This window comes from Schistocerca cancellata, chromosome 2 (genome assembly GCF_023864275.1).
Source record: "Schistocerca cancellata isolate TAMUIC-IGC-003103 chromosome 2, iqSchCanc2.1, whole genome shotgun sequence".
NCBI lineage: Eukaryota > Metazoa > Arthropoda > Insecta > Orthoptera > Acrididae > Schistocerca > Schistocerca cancellata.
The window spans coordinates 499,644,119-499,667,630 of NC_064627.1; the positions used below are offsets into that span (position 1 = coordinate 499,644,119).

The following is a 23,512-nucleotide window of genomic DNA, read 5'->3' on the forward strand; positions in this document are numbered from 1 at the left end:
TTCTCAAACTGATTTTTGTGTGATTAGACATTTGTAGATCACTTTCCAATTTTTTCAGTATTTTCCAGAGGGGGCCAATCGTCAAATATTTTTTTCTGATTTAACAATAAAATTAAATAAACTGTACAAAAATTTAATAGGACAATTCCAACATGTTTTCAGAAACTACATGTCCGAACAGATATTCAGGGAAAAACTGTATGCTAGACCATGAGCTGCAGACAAGGAAGCTGAAGAAAGAATGGCTGGAAAAGGATGCAAAGGAAATGTACATCTTGGGTGCAGCTGGTCATTCAATGATTTCACAAATGCCCAAACATTTCTGGGCTGAAGCAGTTAACATTGTAGCTTGTATGTTAAATGGAACTGGTCTACATCCTGTCAGAGGCAAAATTCCTTTCTGAAACCTTTTATGGCACTGACTTATCCTGAGAAGATTTGAAAATAATGTGTGCACGTGCACTTTTATGCGAAGAAAAGAGGTTGAAACAAACACAAAAACAAGACAGCTTTATATATGTGTTATGATAATGATTGAAAAGGATACACAATGTATATACAATACATAAACATTGAGGTAATGGGATGTTTTCTTGCACACAGCAATATCTGAATGGCAAAAGAAAACACGTGTTCCTGTAATAGTCATTTGTTGTGGTGAAGAGAACAAACCTAAAATTTCAGAACCAGAGGGGCAGAAAACTAGAAATAAGGACCAAGTTCATGAAATAAAATACAAGTCAGCTTTAAGTAAAACAAGAAGTCAGTGAAGAAAAAAAAATAGTTCCTTTGAAGACAGAAAAATAGATACTGATGGGAGGCCATAAAATCAGACCTAGGTGGAATGTGAAACATCCACATTACTAAGATGCTTACAAGTTGGGCCTGTTGACAAGCACTGAATGATGACCCCAGCACCTACACTGAAGTTATGTCTTTTAGTGAAGTTGAAAATTAAAAACATGCCATAGGAAGATAGCTGCGAGCCCTGGAAGGAAATAGAACATTGGATTACACATGTAATTGGAATGTTATTGACAAAGTGGGTTTTTAGATGAAAGATAAAAATAATGTTTCTTATAAAGCTCATCTTTTAGTTAAAGGTTTCCAACAAAGTCACTTATTAAGAAATATATAGTCCAGTAGTAAAATTAAACTGAGTGAGACTTTTGTAATGGGAATAGTTTCCTATTTTTCAGTTGGATGTTTGTAGTTCTCTTCTCCGTGGAGAAAATCTGACCACACAGTGATCCAATAAATTCAAATGGGAAACTATTTTGATTGAACTTTTAATAAATCAAGATTATTTTTCCATTAAATATCTTCCTAAGTATATTTAGTCACTGTGAGGCACACTTCTCTGCTGCACTTTGCAAATTAATTTTGGTTTTATATCCAAACAACACACAAATGCCCACCCTACACATTTAATAAAGCATTTAAGACAAAGTCATAGTAATACCTACAAACTCAAGTAATTAATACATCTAAGAAACCTTTTCATTCACCAATCTGAGGTAGGGCCTACTTCCACCTCAATTTGAATAATCTCAAACATAGGCAATCCTAAACGAACACACTAAAAAATTTATGAACCCTAGAAGGAAATATATTTCCTCTGGCCTCTTCTGAATCTAGCACAGATAGTTAAGTCTACCCCTACAAATACCTTTCTAAAGTGAAATTTTTTAAAATCTTTTACACATGCCTAATATAAAATAGAGGTCAATTCAAAACCCACAACAGACCAACATGTGGTCCCCTTTGGAGAAGTGTAGCCTTTTCACAATTCAAGACTTCCACATAATATTTGCAACATGCTTTCAATTAGGCCTACAAGAAAGTGTGTATGCTAAGCTATATTATATCAACTACAAAAATGTGGTACTGAATTTAAGACGCTGGAAAACGGCACAAAATACTTAATTTTTGCTGGGATAACAGACTCCCAAACCATATTATTGTCACCATATAGTATTGGGGCACTTAAGGAAGATGTCAATTATATTTTTGTTCCAAAAGCAACAGTTTAGAAGACTTATGGTAAATTACACATTTCTACACAGCTGCATTCACTTCCTGCTCTTCAAGAGTTCGCCAGTTTGAATACTTGGTACCTTTGTTTACCAGTGACAACAGATAGGAAAGAACAACAGTGGCAATGAAATGCATTTATTCTCTCGTGGAGACACTCTGCTCAAAATCAACAACAGCTAACACTAAGAAATAGGCCTACCCAGGCATGCACTGTTCAAAAACTTGAGTGACTAAAAGAGAAAAGGAAAAAAAAAAAAAAAAAAAAACATTTGAAAAAGTAATGAATGAAATCTACCTCTTGATGCAACGACCAATAAAGCTACAGAAGCTGTAGAACAGAAAAATAGTGGGTGGGCCACATCGCCTGTGTACCAGAAGACAAGTGAAAATGGGACTGGAAAGCAAACAATTCATAAGACGATCACGGCACCGCAGTATGGACGACCTGGTTACAGACCTGGCAGCCCTGGGGATTGAAGACACCTGTAGAAATCGTGCATAAAACAAAAGAATGGAGAGTGTGTGGATGCAGCATGTAATCTTCAGGGTTGTGATTACTTCTACAAACACTACAGGTATCAGGTACTTAATATTATAAACTTTAGAACTATACATTCTACACAAATGTAGAAAAACAAGCCAGATTAACAGTTCCAAAACAAAATAAGCAAAAATATAACGCCCACATAAAGACAATATATTAACTTCACTATATGACTTAAACACTACAAAGTTATGAATGACTACAAAGTTTTAGTTCTTATTCTTTTATCATAAAAAGGTCTGACCCTGAAAAAGCAAGCTCCATATCTAAAATTATTTTTCTGGATTGGATCTACGTTACGAATCGGTAATAAGGCAAGCGAGTAAGTTGCCAAAGAAATAGCATACTGCGAACTATTCTCTCGTGAGCCACTCGCATGCAATTGTGCGCGGTTCTGTTCCGGACAATTATTCTCGGCGTGTCGTAGTTATAGCAAGTCACCAACTACATCAATGAGAGCAATGAATATTATGTATTACAAAACATTTAACACTCAGTTACAACCTATAAGTGAACTGCGAGTACAGTAACTCCCACGGGCATTACTAGGAAGAAGTGCAGCTCAGATTTCTAAGAACAAATAAATGAGCAATTCCCATATTAACCTAGACTAAATACTTCAATTTTATTAATTCCTTCAGTTGCACTAACGTACAGGACGCCAATTACAAAAGCTTAAAGGCATTTATCACCGGCGTAATAGTTAGAATTGTTCAGCATGCACCGAATAACTGTTTAGAAGTAAGCTAGTGTTACTAGTTAGAATTTCTGCCAGTGGAAATTGTTAGCTTTGGCTCACACAAACAGGGTGTTTCTATTTCATGACTACTTAACTAGCCACTTCTACAGTAATACCCAAAATTTAACAACTTTTGTTAGATACTGGAAACAAAATACTACCCTTCCTTTATATCTGAATTAATATTTTCTAATAAACTTTAACATTTACAGGCAAACGATTGCTATCTCAAACATAAACAAACTTCAACAGGTCCCTTTAAAAACCGCTATACATATCACTTACAGATGGTATACGCACGAATAATACGATGGAGAAGTCCGGATAGAAGTTATTTCCAGCGGTATTTCTGTTTTCCGCGGCACTGCAGCACAGAGCTAATTAGAAGTGGTATATAGAAATACTACTTCAGGAATACTCAATCTGCAACTATGCAGATTCTGAACAGTTTTCGAAATTCTGATGACTGTTACGATCACATGCGATTGGTTGAACCTTCAAGGAAGGAACCAATGAAAGCCTTTAAATTCATTGTAGTGCGCTCTACCGGCGCTCTCAGATTCGTGTTCGATGTTATTTTGTTTTCGAAAAACTTTCCGTGTCTGATCAGAAAATTAAAAAAAAAGGATGAAATATAATGCTTTGCAGTTGTAAATTTATGTTTGTTCCTGTGAGATAAAATAAATATATCTGTCTGAAATTTTCCAGAGTACCTTAAATACATTTGAAATGTTCAGAAAAACAATGCTTGCAACATCCACCCAATATCTTTGGAGTTTGTAAATGCACGTGGAGATTGTCAACAACAGCTGATCGAAGCTGAAACTTTGTAAATATTCCAAGTAACAGGTACAAAGCCCACTGACAATAAAGACTGACGAGAAAAAAATGATCCACGGGCAATCTTTTATCGTCAAACTCAATTCGTCGAGGAACTGTTTCCTTCACTTTTCAGCTTACTGGTTACGATTATTAAATGCCAGTAAGGCAGCGGTAAGTAGATGGCTTTTCTTTGATGATATTATATGATACGCAGCGCAATAGTAGAGACATTCAGTATAGAGATTCATAATACAAAGTAAACTTGATAAATAGCAATTCTGCCTTGTGAGCTTACAAAACCTGGTCCGCGTAGTCAGGAAACTGGAGAAAAATAAATGAATTAGGTTCCCTTGGTATCCGTTTATAGGAACTCTGGGAAAACCGTTAATAACTGCAATATTTACTAAGTACAAGACTGTAAGATCGGCTAAAGTCACGCATTGGACCCCGGAAGAGCTCACAGAAAGGATCAGAAGCTTCCCTTAAAAAGAGCTTATTACGTCAAGGTAGAACTGTACAGACGTTCCTGGTGAAAGTCATTTCAGCAGTAACTGTGTACTATAACAATGGTGCCGACAAGCTACATCTCAAGATATTACTCGGGACTGCCCAGGTTATTTGTTTCAACCATGAGTACTGAGAACCAGGAACGACCATCCCACTCACATCAGGCATTAATGAAAAGGGGAACTGGCAGTGGATTACAGTCCCATCAAGCCACTGCGTTGTATGCTACCTGAGGTGTGGAAGACTGCAGCAAGTAACAGATCTGGTACATTGTGGCTTTGATACAATAAAAGTGCAAGTGAAAGACAACCTCCTAGCTGTTGCTGTGGTCTACATCTACATCTGTAGTCTGCAAACCACTGTGAGGTGTGCGGTAGAGAGATGCCCCATTGTACCAGTTTTTTAGGGTTCTTGTCATACCATTCACCTATGGAGCGCAGGAAGGATGATTTTTTGAATGCCTCTGTGCGTGCAGTAATTATTTTAATCTTATCTTCGTGATCCCTATGTGAGCGATATGTAGGGGACTGTAGTATATTCCTAGAGTGATTGTTTAAAGCCGGTTCATGAAACTTTGTTAATAGTCTTTCCTGGTCTAGTTTATGTCTATCTTCAATAGTCTTCCAGTTCAGTTCCTTTAATTTTTCTGTGACACTCTCCCATGTACTAAACAAACCTGTGACAATTCATGCTGCCCTTCTCTGCGTAGTTCAATATCCCTTGTTACTCTTATCTGATATGGATCCCACACACGTGAGCAATATTGTGGAACTAGTGGCATGAGTGATTTTTTAAGCAGTTTCCTATGTAGACTGATTGCAGTTCTCTAGTATTATACCAATAAACCAAAGTCTACCACCTGCTTAACCCATAACAGAACCTATGTGATCATTCCATTTCATATCCCTATGAAGTGTTACACCCTCTACTTCTATGAATTGGCTGATTCCAACAGTGACTCATTGATATCATATTATGGTTGTTGGGTATTATGTTTTTTTCATTTTTTGAAGTGCAAATTTGTACATTTCTGAACATTTAAAGCAAGTTGCCAATCTTATGAAGATCTGACTGAATATTTATGCAGCTTCTTTCAGTTAGTCCTCCATTATAGATAACTGCATCATCTGCAAAGAGCTTGATTGTATTATTAATATTGTCTGCAAGGTTATTAATATACAGCATGAACAGCAAACATTCCAACACACTTCTCTGATGCACCCCATATGATTGTATTTCTTACAATAAGTGTAGTTGTACTGAGTCAAATGTTTTTTGGAGATCAAGAAATAAAGCATCTACCTGATTGCTTGACACATAGCTTTCAGTACATCATGTGAGAAAAGTGCGAGTTGATTTTCACGTAGTCGATGTTTTTAATATCGATGCTGGTTGGCATTGAAAAGGTTGTTCTGTTCAAGGTATCTCACTATGTTTGAGCTCAGAATACATTCTCAGCTCCTACAACGAATCATTGTTAAGGATATTGGATGGTGGTTTTGTGGATCATTTCTACTGCCCTTCTTGTAGATGGATATGACCTGTGCCTTTTTCCAAGAACTGGGCATGGCTTTTTGTTTGAGGGATCAATGATAGATTATAGTTAAAAGAGGGACAAACTCAGCCACAAATTCAGCATAGTATCTGACAGGGATTCTGTCGGGGCCTGGAGATTTTTTTAATTTTAATGATATCAGCCTCTTCTCAACACCATTGACACTAATATTTATTTCGTTCATATTTTCAGTGTTATGATGATTAAATTGGGGCAGTTCTCCTGGGTTTTCTTTTGTAAAGGAACATTTGAAAACTAAGTTAAGCATTTCAGCTTTTGTTTTGCTACCCTCAGTTTCAGTTCCTGTCTCATTCACTACGGACTGGACACTAACTTCATTGCCTGTGACAGCCATTTCATATGAACAGAATTTCTTTGAATTTTGTGAAATATCATTTGACAATATTCTGCTACGGTAGTCATTGAAAGCATCACACATTGCTCTGTTGGCAGTCAGAAAAGTGTTTCATTCAGCATCTCTCTATCTATAGCCCTATGCTTTGTTTTACACCTATTCTTTTAAACCTGTGCAACAGTTCCTTTACATGCTCCTACCCTGTGCTAAAAGTTTGAAGTTCCTCATTGAAATACGGTGCGCCAGATTTTTTTTTTTTATCTAGTTTACTGAACATATATATCCTTCTGCTTGTTTTAACTGTCCTTTGTACTTTAATACTCACTGTTGCCACAACCACGTCATGGTCACTGATACCAGTTTCGATGTGGACATTGTCAAAGAGCTGGTCTATTTGTTGCCATTAGATCCAATATATTTCCATCATGAATGGGGTTCCTAACTATTTGCTTGTGGTAGTTTTCAGAGAAGGCATTTAGTAAAGTATTGTATTGTATTGTATTGTATTTGCATGTTGTCTTATCACGCCAACTGCTATCAAAACTTGAATTTTCCATATCAATTTTTGTATGATTAAAACTCTCCATTGATGATTACAGTATGGTTGAGGAACTTATGTAGAAGTGAACTGAGGTTTTCTCTAAAGGTCTCGATTACATCATGAGGTGAGTCTGGTGGGCAATAAAAGGATCGAGTTGTTGTTATATTCCCACCCCTGACACTGAGTTTTTTCCAGACAATCTCACATACAGCTGCAATTTCTATCTCAGTGCATTTGAGTTGTTTCTCTACTGTGAGAAATACTCCATCTCTGTTTCCTATTGCCTATCCTTTTAATATATACTTACATTTTCCCCAAAGATCTCACTGCCATCAATTTCATGTTTCAACCAGCTTTCTGTATGTAGTATTGTCTGAGCTTCACTGCTTCAAACTCTGGCCTCTTTATTACAAAAGTTTTGGCAGTTTACTGTTATGATTTTTTTAAACTCTCTCACCTGTGGGACGAATTTCTTTCAATCTTACGCTGATATTTCTAGGTTGCCTACAGCTATTGTTATCTGCAGTAAGTGGTGAGTTACCTAATCTAAAAAACCCTTTTGTACACACCACACACAGTCAGCTACAAGTAGCAGCCTCTGATCTGTAGTGCACATCTGATCCATTTAGGGGGACCCTACAGTTCTCAACCCTGTGGCGCAAGTCCAGGAAGTTGCTGCCTAGCTTGTTAAAGAACTTTCAAAGTCTCTGGTTCCGAGTTGAGTGGAAGGACTGAACCAAAGGGCCATGATCAGTTCTGGGGCAATGCTGCAAATTGTGAGCTTCATTGAAACTCCATGTGCCCGGCTTGTCTTCTCAGTGTTCTCTGCCAGTTGCTGGAATGGCCCAAGACCTTGGAGCCCAGAAGACAGGCATAGTTTGTTCCAAGGTGCACCACAATCTGCAGTTGATTGCATCCTTTTCCCTCAGTGACTGCTGAAATAGCATCTTCAACATGTATATTCAACATGTTGAACGAGGCCCCCAGGCATACACACTGAGTGCACATGGTGTCCTTTCTTGTCCCTTGCTGCCATTTCCCTAAGGGGTACCATCATTTGCCATAAGTTTGACCTGCCAACAATTAATTGACCCCTTCCATTTTGTGACTGCCTCCTCCTGACACTGGATAAAACTGGTTCCACCAAAACAGGTGAAGTGTGTCTCACTGGTCAGTGTCAGTGAAAGAATAGTTTGATGCAGCTGTGCATGGTAGTCTATCCTGCACAAGCCTCATCATCTGTGCGTAACTACTGCAACATACATCCATTTGAAATTATTTAACTGTATTCAAGCTTTAGTCTCCCTCGACAGTTTTTACTGCCCACACTATTATCAAGGTGATGCTTTCTTGATCCCCCAGATTGTGTTTGATCAATCCATAATTTCCTTCAGTCACTTTACATCATATATCTCTTTTTATCCCAATTTCATTCAGGTCCATTCCTTGTTAGTTCAACCAGGAAAAAAGCATTTTACTCACTCACCATCCCAGATTTGGATGGAACATGGCTTATTTGTTCTCCTAATGGCGACACGTAACCATACCAAAATCAAGCGTGTGCGCGCGCGCGCACACACACACACACACACACACACACACACACACACACACTCACTCTCTCTCTCTCTCTCTCTCTCTCTCTCTCTCTCTCTCTCTCTCTCTGTGTGTGTGTGTGTGTGTGTGTGTGTGTGTGTGTGTGTGTGTGTTTTTTTTTTTCATTTATTCAGAGAATGCAAAATTTGGTGTCGTGGACTCAACTAATGTCTGAAATAGTGCTGGAGGGAACTGCCACCATGAATCCTGCAGGCTGTCCATAATTCCGTAAGAGTACGAGGAGGTGGAGATCTCTTCTGAACAGCATGTTACAAGGCATCCCAGATATGCCCAATAGTATTCATCTCTTGGAGGTTTGGTGGCCAGTGGAAGTGTTTAAGCTCACAATAGTGTTCCTGGAGCCACTATGTAGCGATTCTGGACCAGTGGGGTGTTGGCTTGTCCTGCTGGAATTGCCCAAGTCTGTTGGAATGCACAGTGGATGTGAATGGATGCAGGTGATCAGACAGGATGCTTACGTCTGCATCACCTGTCAGAGTCATATCTAGACATACACTATGTGATCAAAAGTATCCGGACACACATCAAAACATACGTTTTTCATATTGGGTGCATTGTGCTGCCACCTACTGCCAGATACTTCATATCAGCGACCTCAGTAGTCATTAGATGTTGTGAGAGAGCAGAATGGGGTGCTCCATGGAACTCAAGGACTTTGAACATGGTCAGCTGATTGAGTGTAACTTGTGTCATACATCTGTACATGAGATTTCCACACTTCTAAACATCCCAAGGTACACTGTTTCTGATGTGATAGTGAAGTGGAAATGTGAAGGGACATGTACAACACAAAAGCGTACAGGCTGACCTCATCTGTTGACTGACAGAGACTACCGACAGTAGTTGAAGAGGGTCATAATGTGTAATAAGAAGACATCTGTCCAGATCATCACACAGGAATTCCAAACTGCATCTGGATCCATTGCAAGTCCTATGACTGTAAGATGGGAGGTGAGAAAACTTGTATTTCATGGTTGAGCAGTTGCTCATAAGCCACACATGATGCCGGTAAATGCCAAATGATGTCTCACTTTGTGTAAGGAGCATAAACATTGGACGACTGAACAGTAGAAAAATCTTGTGTGGAGTGACAAATCACGGTACACAATGTGGCCATCTGATGGTAGGGTGTGGGTGTGCCGAATGCCCGGTGAACATCAGCTGCCAGCGTGTGTAGTGCCAGCCGTAAAATTTGGAAGCGGTGGTGTTATGGTGTGGTCATGTTTTTCATGAAGGGGGCTTGCACTCCTTGTTGCTTTGCATGGCACTATCTCAGCACAGGCCTGAGGCCTACATTGATGTTTCAAGCACCTTCTTGCTCCCCACTGTCAAAGAGCAATTCGGGGATGGCGATTGCGTCTTTTAACACGATCAAGCACCTATTCATATTGTGTGGTCTGTGGCAGAGTGGTTATATGATAATGAAATGGAAATGGAAATGGAAATGAAGTCCCATGCTTCTTTACAGAGCGTAGGGGAACAATGCGGGACACCCGCACCGCTTTACTAGGCAGGGTCCTAATGGAGGTGGTTTGCCATTGCCTTCCTCCGACCATAATGGGGATGAATGATGATGATGAAGACGACACAACAACACCCAGTCATCTCGAGGCAGGAAAAATCCCTGACCCTGCCGGGAATCAAACCCGGGACCCCGTGCTCGGGAAGTGAGAATGCTACCGCGAGACCACGAGGGGCAGACTACATGATAATAACATCCCTGTAATGGACTGGCCTGCACAGAGTCCTAACCTGAATCCTATAGAACACCTTTGGGATGTTTCGGAACGCTGACTTCGTGCCACGGCCTCACCGACACTCATTGGTACCTCTCCTCAGTGCAGCACTCCATGAAGAATGGTCAGCCATTCCCCAAGAAACCTTTCAGCACCTGATTTAACATATGTCTGCGAGGGAAGCTGTCATCAAAGGCTGAGGGTGGGCCAACACCATATTCAATTCAAGCATTACTGATGGAGGGCACCACGAACTTGGAAGTCATTTTCAGCCAGGTGTCCAGATAATTTTGATCATATAGTGTATCAGGGGTCCCATATCACTCCAACTGCACATGCCCCACATCATTACAGAGTCTCCACCTTCTTGAACAGTCCCCTGCTGATGTGCAAGGTCCATGGATTCATGAGGTTGTCTCCATACCTGTACAGTCCATCTGCCCAATACAGTTTGAAACGAGACTCGTCCAACTAGGCAACATGTTTCCAGTTATCAACAGTCCAATGTTGGTGTTGACAGGCTGTGGCGAGGCGTAAAGCTTCGTGTCGTCAGTCATCAAAGGTACACGAGTGGGCCTTCGGCTCCGAAAGCCCTTATTCGTTGAATGGTTCACATGCTGATAGTTGCTGATGGCCCAGCATTGAAAGCTGCAGCAACTTGTGGAGGGATTGCATTTCTGTCACAGTGAACAGTTCTCTTCATTTGTCATTGGTCCCGTTCTTATAGAATCTTTTTCCGGCCTCAGCAATATCAGATATTTCATGTTTTACTGGATTCCTGATATTCACAGTACACTCATGAAATGGTTGTACGGGAAAATCCCACTTCATTGCTACCTCAGAAATGCTGTGTCCCATCGCTCGTGCGCCTACTATAACACTATGTTGAAACTCACTTAAATCTTGATAAACTGCCATTGATTTAACAACTGTGCCAGACACTCGTTGTCTTATATAGGCTTTGCCGACCATTGCACTGTATTCTGCATGTTTACATATCTCTGTATTTGAATATTCCTGCCTACATCAGTTTCTTTGGCACATGGAGGGGTCTTTCCTGTTCTGTGGTTCAGGGTGACTTTCCCAAAATCTACCCCTTTTCCTAGACATCTGCAGTCATTTTCCATCACCCGTCTTCCTTCCCCTTCAACCCTTCTGCCTGAAGAAGGAGCCACTGGCGATGGAAGCTTGCCTAATTATAACTTCCTTTTATGCGTGTTTTCTGTCGCCGCTTGGTGAGTAGATTTTTTTTATCTATCCAGTTGAATTATTTTGTCAAAAATTGATTGTTATCAATATGTGTAGTGTATGCAATTTATAATGGTATCATTCTTATTCTAAATAGACTGCATGAACTTATCTGAAAATTGGTAAGTTCTTCCAGTAGATGTTTTAGTACAGTTAACAACAGCAAGTACATAAGGAAAGGGAACCAGAAAAATTCCTGCCATTTAGGTTAATGGAATGACTTCCAAGATACTAAAGGGTGCATAAATAATTCAGTAATATCATTTCTATGTTTTTAGTTTAATGATTCTGCCAGAGTACCCCAACTGGAATAATTACAGGCTGCACATCTTGATAGCATCACATTTTCATCTCTCACAAAAGATTTCAATTGAAATAAAGAACGTCGTGTTGGGAGGCGTGCTCAGCAATTGGATGGTCCAGCTGTGTCTTGACTGCAGTTTGTCAGTGGCCATTCATGTGAACAGAGAGTCTGTTGGTTGTCATGCCCACTGAGAATGCAGCACACTGGTTGCAGCATAGCTTGTAGATCATATGACTGGTTTCACAGGTAGCCCTGCCTTCGATGGGATAGTTGATGCTTGTGACTGGACTGGTAAGGATGATGTTGTTGTTGTTGTGGTCTTCAGTCCCGAGACTGGTTTGATGCAGCTCTCCATGCTACTCTATCCTGTGCAAGCTTCTTCATCTCCCAGTACCTACTGCAACCTACATCCTTCTGAATCTGCTTAGTGTATTCATCACTTGGTCTCCCTCTACGATTTTTACCCTCCACACTGCCCTCCAATACTAAATTGGTGATCCCTTGATGCCTCAGAACATGTCCTACCAACCTATCCCTTCTTCTAGTCAAGTTGTGCCACAACCTTCGCTTCTCCCCAATCCTATTCAATACTTCCTCATTAGTTATGTGACCTACCCATCTAATCTTCAGCATTCTTCTGTAGCACCACATTTCGAAAGCTTCTATTCTCTTCTTGTCCAAACTATTTCGTCCATGTTTCACTTCCACACATGACTACACTCCATACAAATACTTTCAGAAACGACTTTCTGACACTTAAATCTATACTCGATGTTAACAAATTTCTCTTCTTCAGAAATGCTTTCCTTGCCATTGCCAATCTACATTTTATATCCTCTCTACTTCGACCATCGTCAGTTATTTTGCTCCCCAAATAGCAAAACTCCTTTACTACTTTAAGTGTCTCATTTCCTAATCTAATTCCCTCAGCATCACCCGACTTAATTCGACTACATTCCATTATCCTCGTTTTGCTTTTGTTGGTGTTCATCTTATATCCTCCCTTCAAGACATCGTCCATTCCGTTCAACTGCTCTTCCAAGTCCTTCGCAGTCCCTGACAAAATTACAATGTCATCGGCAAACCTCAAAGTTATAATTTATTCTCCATAGATTTTAATACCTACTCTGAATTTTTCTTTTGTTTCCTTCACTGCTTGCTCAATATAGACATTGAATAACATCGGGGAGAGGCTACAACCGTGTCTCACTCCCTTCCCAACCACTGCTTCCCTTTCATGTCCCTCAACTCTTATAACTGCCATCTGGTTTCTGTACAAATTGTAAATAGCTTTTTGCTCCCTTTATTTTACCCCTGCCACTTTCAGAATTTGAAAGAGAGTATTCCAGTCAACATTGCCAAAAGCTTTCCCCAAGTCTACAAATGCTAGAAATGTAGGTTTGCCTTTCCTTAATCTAGCTGCTAAGATAAGTCATAGGGGCAGTATTGCCTCACATGTTCCAATATTTCTACGGAATCCTAACTGATCTTCCCCGAGGTCGGCTTCTACTAGTTTTTCCATTCGTCTGCAAGGAATTCACTTTAGTATTTTGCAGTCGTGACATATTAAACTGATAGTTCGGTAATTTTCACATCTGTCAACACCTGCTTTCTTTGGGATTGGAATTATTATATTCTTCTTGAAGTCTGAGGGTATTTCACCTGTCTCATACATCTTGCTCACCAGATGGTAGAGTTTTGTCAAGACTGGCTCTCCCAAGGCTATCAGTAGTTATACTGGAATGTTGTCTAATCCCAGGGCCTTGTTTCGACTCAGGTCTTTCAGTGCTCTGCCAAACTCTTCACGCAGTATCATATCTCCCATTTCATCTTCATCTACATCCTCTTCCATTTCCATAATATTGTCCTCAAGTACATCGCCCTTGTATAGACCCTCTATATATTCCTTCCACCTTTCTGCTTTGCCTTCTTTGCTTAGAACTGGGTTTCCATCTGAGCTCTTGATAATCATACAAGTGGTTCTCTTTTCTCCAAAGGTCTCTTTAATTTTCCTGTAGGCAGTATCTATCTTACCCCTAGTGAGATAAGACTCTATATCCTTACATTTGTCCTCTAGCCATCCCTGCTTAGCCATTTTGCACTTCCTGTCGATTTCATTTTTGAGACGTTTGTTTACCTTTTTGCCTGCTTCATTTACAGCATTTTTATATTTTCTCCTTTCATCAATTAAATTCAATATTTCTTCTGTTACCCAAGGATTTCTACTAGCCCTCATCTTTTTACCTACTTGATCCTCTGCTGCCTTCACTACTCCATCCATCAAAGCTACCCATTCTTCTTCTACTGTATTTCTTTCCCCCATTCTTGTCAATTGTTCCCTTATGCTCTCCCTGAAACTCTGTACAACCTCTGGTTTAGTCAGTTTATCCAGGTCCCATCTCCTTAAATGACCACCTTTTTGTAGTTTCTTCAGTTTTAATCTACAGCTCATAACCAATAGATTGTGGTCAGAGTCCACATCTGCCCCTGGAAATGACTTACAATTTAAAACCTGGTTCCTAAACCTCTGTCTTACCATTATATAATCTATCTGATACCTTTTAGTATCTCCAGGCTTCTTTCATGTATACAACCTTCTTTTATGATTCTTGAACCAAGTGTTATCTATGATTAAGTTGTGCTCTGTGCAAAATTCTACCAGGTGGCTTCCTCTTTCATTTCTTACCCCCAATCCATATTCACCTACTACGTTTCCTTCTCACCCTTTTCCTACTGACGAATTCCAGTCACCCATGACTATTAAATTTTCGTCTCCCTTACTATCTGAATAATTTCTTTTATTTCATCATACATTTCTTCAATTTCTTCGTCATCTGCAGAACTTGTTGGCATGTAAACTTGCACTACTGTGGTAGGCGTGGGCTTCGTATCTATCTTGGCCACAATAATGCATTCACTATGCTGTTTGTAATAGCTTACCCGCATTCCTATTTTCTTATTCATTATTAAACCTACTCCTGCATTACCCCTATTTGATTTTGTGTTTATAACCCTGTAGTCACCTGACCAGAAGTCTTGTTCCTCCTGCCACCGAACTTAACTAATTCCCACTATATCTAACTTTAACCTATCCATTTCCCTTTTTAAATTTTCTAATCTACCTGCCCGATTAAGGGATCTGACATTCCATGCTCTGATCCATAGAACGCCAGTTTTCTTTCTCCTGATAACGACATCCTCTTGAGTAGTCCCCGCCCAGAGATCCGAATGGGGGGCCTATTTTACCTCTGGAATATTTTACCCAAGAGGACACCATCGTCATTTAACCATACAGTAAAACTGCATGCCCTCGGGAAAAATTACGGCTGTAGTTTCCCCTTGCTTTCAGCCGTTGACAGTACCAGCACAGCAAGGCTGTTTTGGTTAGTGTTACAAGGCCAGATCAGTCAATCATGCAGACTGTTGCCCCTGCAACTACTGAAATGGCTGCTGCCCCTCTTCAGGAACCACACATTTGTCTGGCCTCTCAACAGATACCCCTCCGTTGTGGTTGCACCTATGGTATGACTATCTTAATCGCTGAGGCACGCAAACCTCCCCACCAACGGCAAGGTCCATGGTTCATGGGGGGTGGTAAGTATGGACAAGAATATTGTGTAGGTTCAAAGGGTGGCAGAATACCACTGGTGAGGGGGGGGGGTAGTAGATAGCACATTCCTTATTTCAAGACATGATGAGAGATAATCAAAACCCTGGCAGAAAATGTGATTCAGTTGTTCCAGTCCTGGGCAGTACTGAGTCACGAAAGGAATGCTTCTCTGTGGCCGGACAGTGGGACATGGGGAGGTGGTGCCTGACTGGAGAGATAAGGCACAAGAGATATGTCTCCGTGCAATTTTGGGAGGGTAGTTATGGTCTGTGGAGGCCTCAGTGAGACCCTTGGTATATTTTGAGAGGGACTGCTGCCACTAGAGATGCAACAGCCACATTTGGCTAGGCTGTATCAAAGGGACTTCTTGATATGGCGTGGGTAGCAGCTATCGAAGCAGAAGTACTATTATTAGTTGGTTGATATGGACAGAGGTACTGATGTAGCCATATTTGAGGTGAATGTCAACATCGACGAAGGTGAGTTGTTGGCTTGTCAGCTATGAGGGAATGTGGGGGACGTTTGGTGGCAGTTGTAGAGGTTTTAGTCTAAGGTGGGATTAAGAAATGAACAGGTTGGAGAGTTTTATCAGATGGCATTGTGTGTACTGCTCTAGTTGCTGGAGAGCAAGATTTTCAATGTGCGAGATGGAATCGAATAATTTGGGTTTGCACTGCATGAGAATTTTATGGATGGAGAAGGGGTATTTCAAGGAGTTTTGGACCTGATCAATATGGTTTTTGGAGGACTGTGTTGGTGAGGGTTAAGGAACAGCAGAATCTGAACAGGTGGAGGTCATTGTGGAAGGAGGGGTTGCAGCCAGAGATGGATAATTTGATGTTACAGCCATTTTGGGGTATTTTATGAGCCAAGCATTAGTTAGTGTTAGTCATTGTCGTATACCCACCTATCTCCTTCCCCTGTTCCCATCCAAGCACTACACTGCCTTCTGTTCTACCAATGCACCCCACAGTTTTTTTCAGCCCTCCTGCCCCCCCCCCCCCCCAAAAAAAAAAAATCTCCTCCCGCCCTCTGTCTAACCTCCTGGCTGCAGCCAGCTGTCCTACGGTGATTCCATGTGTGTGTGTGTGTGTGTGTGTGTGTGTGTGTGTGTGTGTGTGTGTGTGTGTTTTTTTTGTCTAATCCAGAAGAAGGCTTTTTGGTCAAAATCTTACATATCTAGCAGCCTTTTTGTTGTGCCTGTCAGTGACTCATCATTTTCATGATATTGTTATTACTTCTGTGCTAGTCTTTAAACTGGCCTTCCTAAAATGTCACACTCACTTTTTTGGTGGCTAGTTGCAATAAATGACCACTTAGCACTGACATTAAAATCCGTTTGATGAAGATGTTGATTTACCAATTTATTTTCTTTGTATTGCTAACACAGCTATCACTAACATAATGGATTTTTTGAATATTTGAATGTGTTTTTTTTATTAATTCAGTAAAGTTTCTTGCATTTTTGTGCACCCATACAGTCATCATGTTTGATGTCATCAGATAAAACATGAAGACATTTAACAAATCTCTCATCTTCAGTATTTTTAGATTACTCATGATAGGATCTGCATTGCAAGAGATCCAATGGTATAATTGTTCTTCATCTTTGCTCATGAAAGAGTAATTTTCACCAGAGCCCATTGATACTGTGGTAACATTTACATCAGACGATTCATTAAGAATCTTATAATTTTCTTATTGAGACTTGGCAATTTAAGGATGTAGAAAAAAATGGTGTAGTTTAGTTAAAGATTGTCAGTCAAGTCAGCAGTATTAACAGTACATGTGACCATTTGTGTTGTACCAGTTAAAATCTACTGACAAAAATCAATGTTTCATCTTCATTACAGTTATCAGCCCTCTCTAATATAAAAAATAGGGAACATAGTGTTTCTATTGGATGGCACTCATTTCAGTGCTGTAGCATATGTGCGGAGGTTGGATTTTCATGTACTATTATTTGTGAGTTCTTTATAGCTTCCTTCAAATGCTACTGGGCTTTTTAGTAAATTTATGTGTTGATTAATGATGCAAACACAGCAATAGCGCATACTAAAACACACCATTTAGGTAGAAGTGAAATATCTACTTCAGTTTCTCGATATTTGCCTTTAAATCTTGAATAAACGTGATGTAAATCGCCTAAAATCAACTATTTTCTTTCATACATTTTTTTCCTGTGCTTCCAATATCTTTTGTACGTAGTTTGTAGACTGTTCTTCACTTCAAATGATAATCATTTATTAGTAAATTAGTTACTTCAATTTTTAGTTTCTTCTCTCTTTTGCAGCCTTGGTTCTGCTTGCCATGTTCAGTATTCAGAAACTTTTGAAAGTATTTCAAATTTTTTCCTGAAATCAGATAAGTGAGATGGGGATACTTACCAGCTGAATTTGTTCCTTTCTCATACTTAGGCATGAATTGTTACTTATGTTATCAGCCAGCAAGTCCATATCCTCCAAGACACATAGCTTGTAAGTATCCAAATCCATGATACTTTGGAATAATCACTGAAATAAATACAACACAACAAGGTATTTATGTACAGTTTGTGTGCCCTTCAGGACTTTTGCATAGCTCCGTTGGCCCAAATGAGAGGTTATTTGACCAGTTCTCTTTCCCTGTGTGCTTTCTGTTGTTGAATAACTTAAACTCTCAACTGGAAGAACTTACCAGTTTTCAAAGGAGTAGATGTACTCTGTTCAGAAAAAGTTACTGTTATAAATAATGTTTACTGCATATAGTGCTGTTTAAAGTAATTAAATTAATGTAAGGTTCCACCATTGTTGTTATGAATCACAGTGACTACATGGCAGAGGCCTTCGCCAATTATCTGACTCCTCCGCCTGTAAACTCTGCCAAAGTGATCCCATCCCAGAAGTTCAACACAAACTCCAGTGCCTGCTTAAAGCCATAGGCCCTTTCCAGAACACCCTCCCTGCATCCATCTCCCTCATCACCCCTGTGATACCCTGCACTCCCATCTTCTACATGCTCCACAAGCCCATCAATGCTTGATGGCCCATTGTGGCTGGTTATTGTGCCCCCACTGAAAAAAATTCAGCCCTCATTGACCAACAACTCCAACCAACAGCTCATAATCTAGCCTCCCACACCAAAGACAGCAACTACTTCCTTCGCTGACTCTCCACCATCCCCACTCCTTTACCTCCTGGATCCCTACTCATCACTGTTGACACCATCTCCCTATACACCAACATCCCCCACTACCTCATCCCTTATACACCTTACTAATTTTATCCTAACCTACAACTATTTCTCATTTGAAGGGAAGGTATATAAACAAATCCGTGGCACAGCCATGGGCACCTGCATGGCGCTCTCTGATGCCAACCTTTTTATGGGCCATCTGGAGGAGACCTTCCTAGCCTCTGAAAACACCAAACCCCTAATCTGATTCAGGTTCATTGATGATATCTTTATGATTTGGATTTGGGGCCAAGACAGCCTATCTTCATTGCTTCACAGCCTCAACACCTTTCTCATCTGCTTCATGTGGTCCTCCTCAACCCAGTGCTCTTAGATGTCTACCTCCTCCTCTCTGATGGCTCCATCTGCATTAAACCCACCAATCACCAACAGTACCACCATTTTGACAGCTGTCCTCCCTTTCACAAAGAAAAAATCTGTCCCATACAACCTGGCCAACCAGGGACAGCCTATCTGCAGTGACAAAAACTCCATTGCTCAGTATGCTGATGGTCTCACCAAGGCCTTCACTGACAGGCACTATCCCCAAAACCTAGTCCACAAACAAATCTCTCATTCCATTTGCCCTCGCACCCCCAGTCCTCCCACCACCCCAACGACCAGCCACAAAGGAGTGTCCCCTTCATCACCCAGTACCATCCTAGGACTGGAACAACTGATCTACATCCTTTACTGCGGCTTTGATTACCAATCATCATGCCCTGAAATGAAGGACTTCCTACCCAGGATGCTTCCCACCCATCCTAGTGGGACCATCTTAAGTGGTCTGTTCCTCAACCGAGTTACCTAGCACACCAGCAATGGCACTGGAGTCAGACTGGCTCCACATCCCTGTCAGAGCTTCATGGCTCCACATCCTTGTCAGAGCTTATAAAACCTCATTGACTCTCTTCCTGCTTATCTCGCAGCAGTCCATGCTGCAAAAGGTGGTTATTCAGGGTTTTGACAAGTGGTTATATTAATGTGACTGGGCTGTGTATTAATGTTGATTTGCTTTCTTTATAGCCTATCTTCTAAAATAATTTTTAAGGTCAGTATTGTCTTGGGTGGTCCTACAATCTTCCAGAACACAAACATCCTGCCCATGATCAGTTTCTATCAGTTTTTCAATTCTTCTCTTAATTATTGGTATTTTCAGTATTTTGCAACCATGACTTATTAAACTAGGGGTTCAGTAATATTTGGACCTGCCAGTATCTCCCTTTTTTTTTTTTTTTTTTTTTTTTTTTTTTTGGAAATGGAATTATTACAATCTTTTCGAAGTCTGCAGGTCTTTTGCCTGGCTGATACATCCTGCAAATGTGGTGGAATAATTTTATCATCGCTGGCTTTCCCAAGGATCTCAGTAATACTGAGTGAACATCATTAACTCCAGGGATCTTGCTTTTCGACTGAGATGTTTCAGTGCTGTGGAAAATTCTTCTGGTAATGTTGTTTCCCCCATACCATCTTCATTTACATTACTTCCCTACCTGTAATATTTCCTTCAAAGTTGTTTCCCTTGAATAGCCCTTGTATATATTCCTTCCACTTTCAGCTTTCCCTTTTTTGCTGAGTACTGGTTTGCTACCTGAGCTCTTGATATTCATAAAAGTGCTCCTCATTTCTCCACAGATCTCTTTATTTTTCATATAGACGGTATTCATCTTTCCTCTAGTTACACATGCTTGTAGAGTGTTGCATTTGTCCTCTACCCATTCCTGCTTAGCCATTTTGTGTTTTCTGTCTATCTCATATATTTAGATGTCTGTATTCACTTTTGCTGCACACCAATTAAATTCAGTATATCTTGTGTTATCCAAGGATTTCTGTGGAGTTCTCTTTTTGCATATTCAATCCTCTGCTGCCTTTAGTATTTCATGTTACAAAGTTATCCGTTCAACTTCTGTTGTATTCCTTTCCTGTTTTCCATTGCACAGTACTCTCTTTGAAACTCTGAACAGTCTCTGGTTCCTTGTATTTATCTAGGTCTCACCTTACTTTCCTACATTTCCACATGTTTGTGCATTGTTATCTGCTGAATGTAGCATCGTGGAAATAAAGTTATTGCTACTGCTCATATTCAAATTCTTCACAGAAAGAGTAAACTGTTCTGGACTACTGACATCCAACCAACAGAGAACTTGCATGGATAGTCCTCCCAATTGATCAGATCAAAAGAATTTTGAAAAATTACAAAAATTCATTTGTGGTAGTTATGAGATCTAAGGGTAGTTTACTTGACAACTAATCAAAACATCATAGGTCTGGGTATCAGTTTGCAGCCACTGCTTAAATTTTCAATAAAATCATCATCAATGGTGGCCAAAGACTTCTGGTGTAAGGCGTCGCCCCTACATTTTAAATAATTTTGTGGGTAATAATTGCAACCTGTCACTGTGATGCTGAATGAGACAGTTTTATGTTTTTTTAGTTTTCTTTTACCGTGCATACAGTGATTTGTACTGAACTATGTCCAATATCTCTTCCCTCCCCCCTTCCCCTGTGTGCCCCTTCTCTCTCTCTCTCTCTCTCTCTCTCTCTCTCTCTCTCTCTCTCACACACACACACACACACACACACACACACACACGCAGACCAAGTCATACTACTACACATTCTTGTAATAAATTTACTTCAGACAGAAAAATCTTTTGTCCCCAGAGCAGCACAGATTTAGAAGCCATTGCTGATGTGAAATTCAGCTTGCCCTTTTATGATATGATATTCTGCAAACCATGGATGAAGGGCAACAGGCAGGTTCCATATTCCTAGATTTCCAGAAAGCATTTGCCATGGTGCCTGACTGTAGAGTGTTGATGAAGATGTGAGCATATGGATCAGTTTCACAGATATGTGAGTGTCTCAAAGATCCCAGTATGTTGTCCTCAATGGTGAGTATTCATCAAAAACAAGGGCATTGTCAGGAGTGACACAGGGAACTGTGATTTGACTGATATTTTCTCTCTATGTATGTAAATGATATGATCAACAAGTTGAGCAGCAATTTACAGCTGTTTGCTGATGATGCTATGGCATACAGGAAGGTGTCTAACGGAGTGACTATAGGAGGATACAGGTTGACTTGGACAGAATTACTATTTAGTATGATGACTGGCAGCTTGCTCTAATGGTAGCAAAATGAAGGTTAATGTGGATGAGTAACAGAAACAATCCTGTAACATTCAAATACACCATTAGTTGTGTGCTGCTCGACACAGTCATGTTGATTAAATGTCTAGGCATAAAACTGCAAAGCAATATGAAATGGAGTAAGCACATCAGGTTGATAGTAGGAAGCTGAATAACTAACTTCATTTTATTGGGAGAAACTTTGGGCAAGCGTAGCTGACCTTTAAAGGCAATGGTGTATAGGACACTAGTGTGACCCATTCTTGAACACTGCTAGAGTATTTGAACTCTCAGATTAAAGGAAGGCATTGACGCAATTCAGAGGCATGCTTCTAGATTTGTTGCAGGTAGGTTCCGTCAGCATACAAGTACTATGGAGATGCTTCATGAACTAAAAAATGGGAATCCCTGGAGGAAACAAGGCATTGTTTTTTGTGAGGCATTATTGAGAAAATTTAAAGAACCAGCATTTGCGGCTGACTGCAGAAAAATTCCACTGCCGCCAGTGTTCATTTTGCGTAAGGACCGTTAAGACAAGGTGAGAGAGATTAGAGCACAAATGGAGGTTTATAGATAGTTGTTTTTCCCTCACTCTGTTTGTGAATGGAATAGGAAAGGAAATGACTGGTAGCGGTATGTGGTACTCTCCGACAAACACAGTACAGTGGCTTGCGGATTATGTTTGTAAATGTAGATGTAGATTCAGAATTTTTCTTTGGAGTACAAGGAGTTGTCAAGCAGACATGATTTCAGTTTGTGTGTGAGGTTAATTTTACTATCCAACATGGAAAACAATCTATCAAGAAGTTCGAAGTGTTAATGATGATTAAATTTTCCTCTGTGCTGAATTCTATCAGGCAACTTCCCTTTTCATTCCTTTCCCCCAGTCCATGTTCTGCTATTAATTAAATTCCAGTTGCCTGTGACAATTAAATTACTATCTCCCTTAATGATCTGAATAATTTCTTTGATCTTATCATACATTTTGTTCAATCTGTACATCATCTGTTGAGCTAGTAAGCATATAATCTTGTACTAATGTGGATAGTGTTGGCTTTATATCGATCTTGACTACAAGATATGCTATTCATAGTAACTCACTTACATTCCTATTGTTTTATTCATTACAAATACGAGACCTACTACTGAAATACCTCTGTTCAATCTGTGTTGATTTTCCAATACTTAGCTGACCACATACTCCCCACTACCTCCCACTGTATATAACTTGGCCCTACCCATTTCTGCTATTTGTTTCCTAAGAAGTTATACAGATAAACACAGGTAACTGTTAAGAAGTAGTTCATAAAAGAAAGAAGGGAATACAAAAATGATAATGAAAAGAGAGGTATTTAGCAAAGTCTCTTAGATATTGAATCAATGGGAAGTGTAGGGAAGCAAAACAAAATAGATACAAAGAAATATGAAGAAATCAAGAAAGATATTGTTATTTGGAAGAACAAATTCAGCACATAGAAAAGTTAATATAACTCTCAGTAGAATCAAAAGCAAAAACAAAGGCATTAAGAGTGCAAAAGGGATTTCACTGTTA

General features: G+C 40.0%; 2 protein-coding genes across 6 annotated transcripts in view; one reads left to right on the plus strand and one right to left on the minus strand.

Moving 5' to 3' along the window:
- The window catches only part of LOC126162043 (G2/mitotic-specific cyclin-B3), a 75,135-nt gene extending 71,316 nt beyond the window's left edge, over positions 1 to 3,819 (minus strand). For 2 of the 3 annotated variants that reach the window (XM_049918279.1, XM_049918276.1), the window contains exon 1: positions 3,606 to 3,818. The gene's annotated coding sequence lies outside the window, so the exon portion shown is untranslated. Of the gene's footprint in view, positions 1 to 3,605 lie in introns of all 3 variants that reach the window. The other variant, XM_049918277.1, reaches the window with a different exon arrangement.
- A 285-nt stretch (positions 3,820 to 4,104) lies between these two features.
- The window catches only part of LOC126162044 (peroxisome biogenesis factor 1), a 371,455-nt gene continuing 352,047 nt past the window's right edge, over positions 4,105 to 23,512 (plus strand). For 2 of the 3 annotated variants that reach the window (XM_049918280.1, XM_049918281.1), the window contains exon 1: positions 4,105 to 4,313. In XM_049918280.1, coding sequence (XP_049774237.1) covers positions 4,209 to 4,313 — 105 coding nt within the window. In that variant the 5' untranslated portion in view covers positions 4,105 to 4,208. The remainder of the gene's footprint in view (positions 4,314 to 23,512) is intronic. The other variant, XM_049918282.1, reaches the window with a different exon arrangement.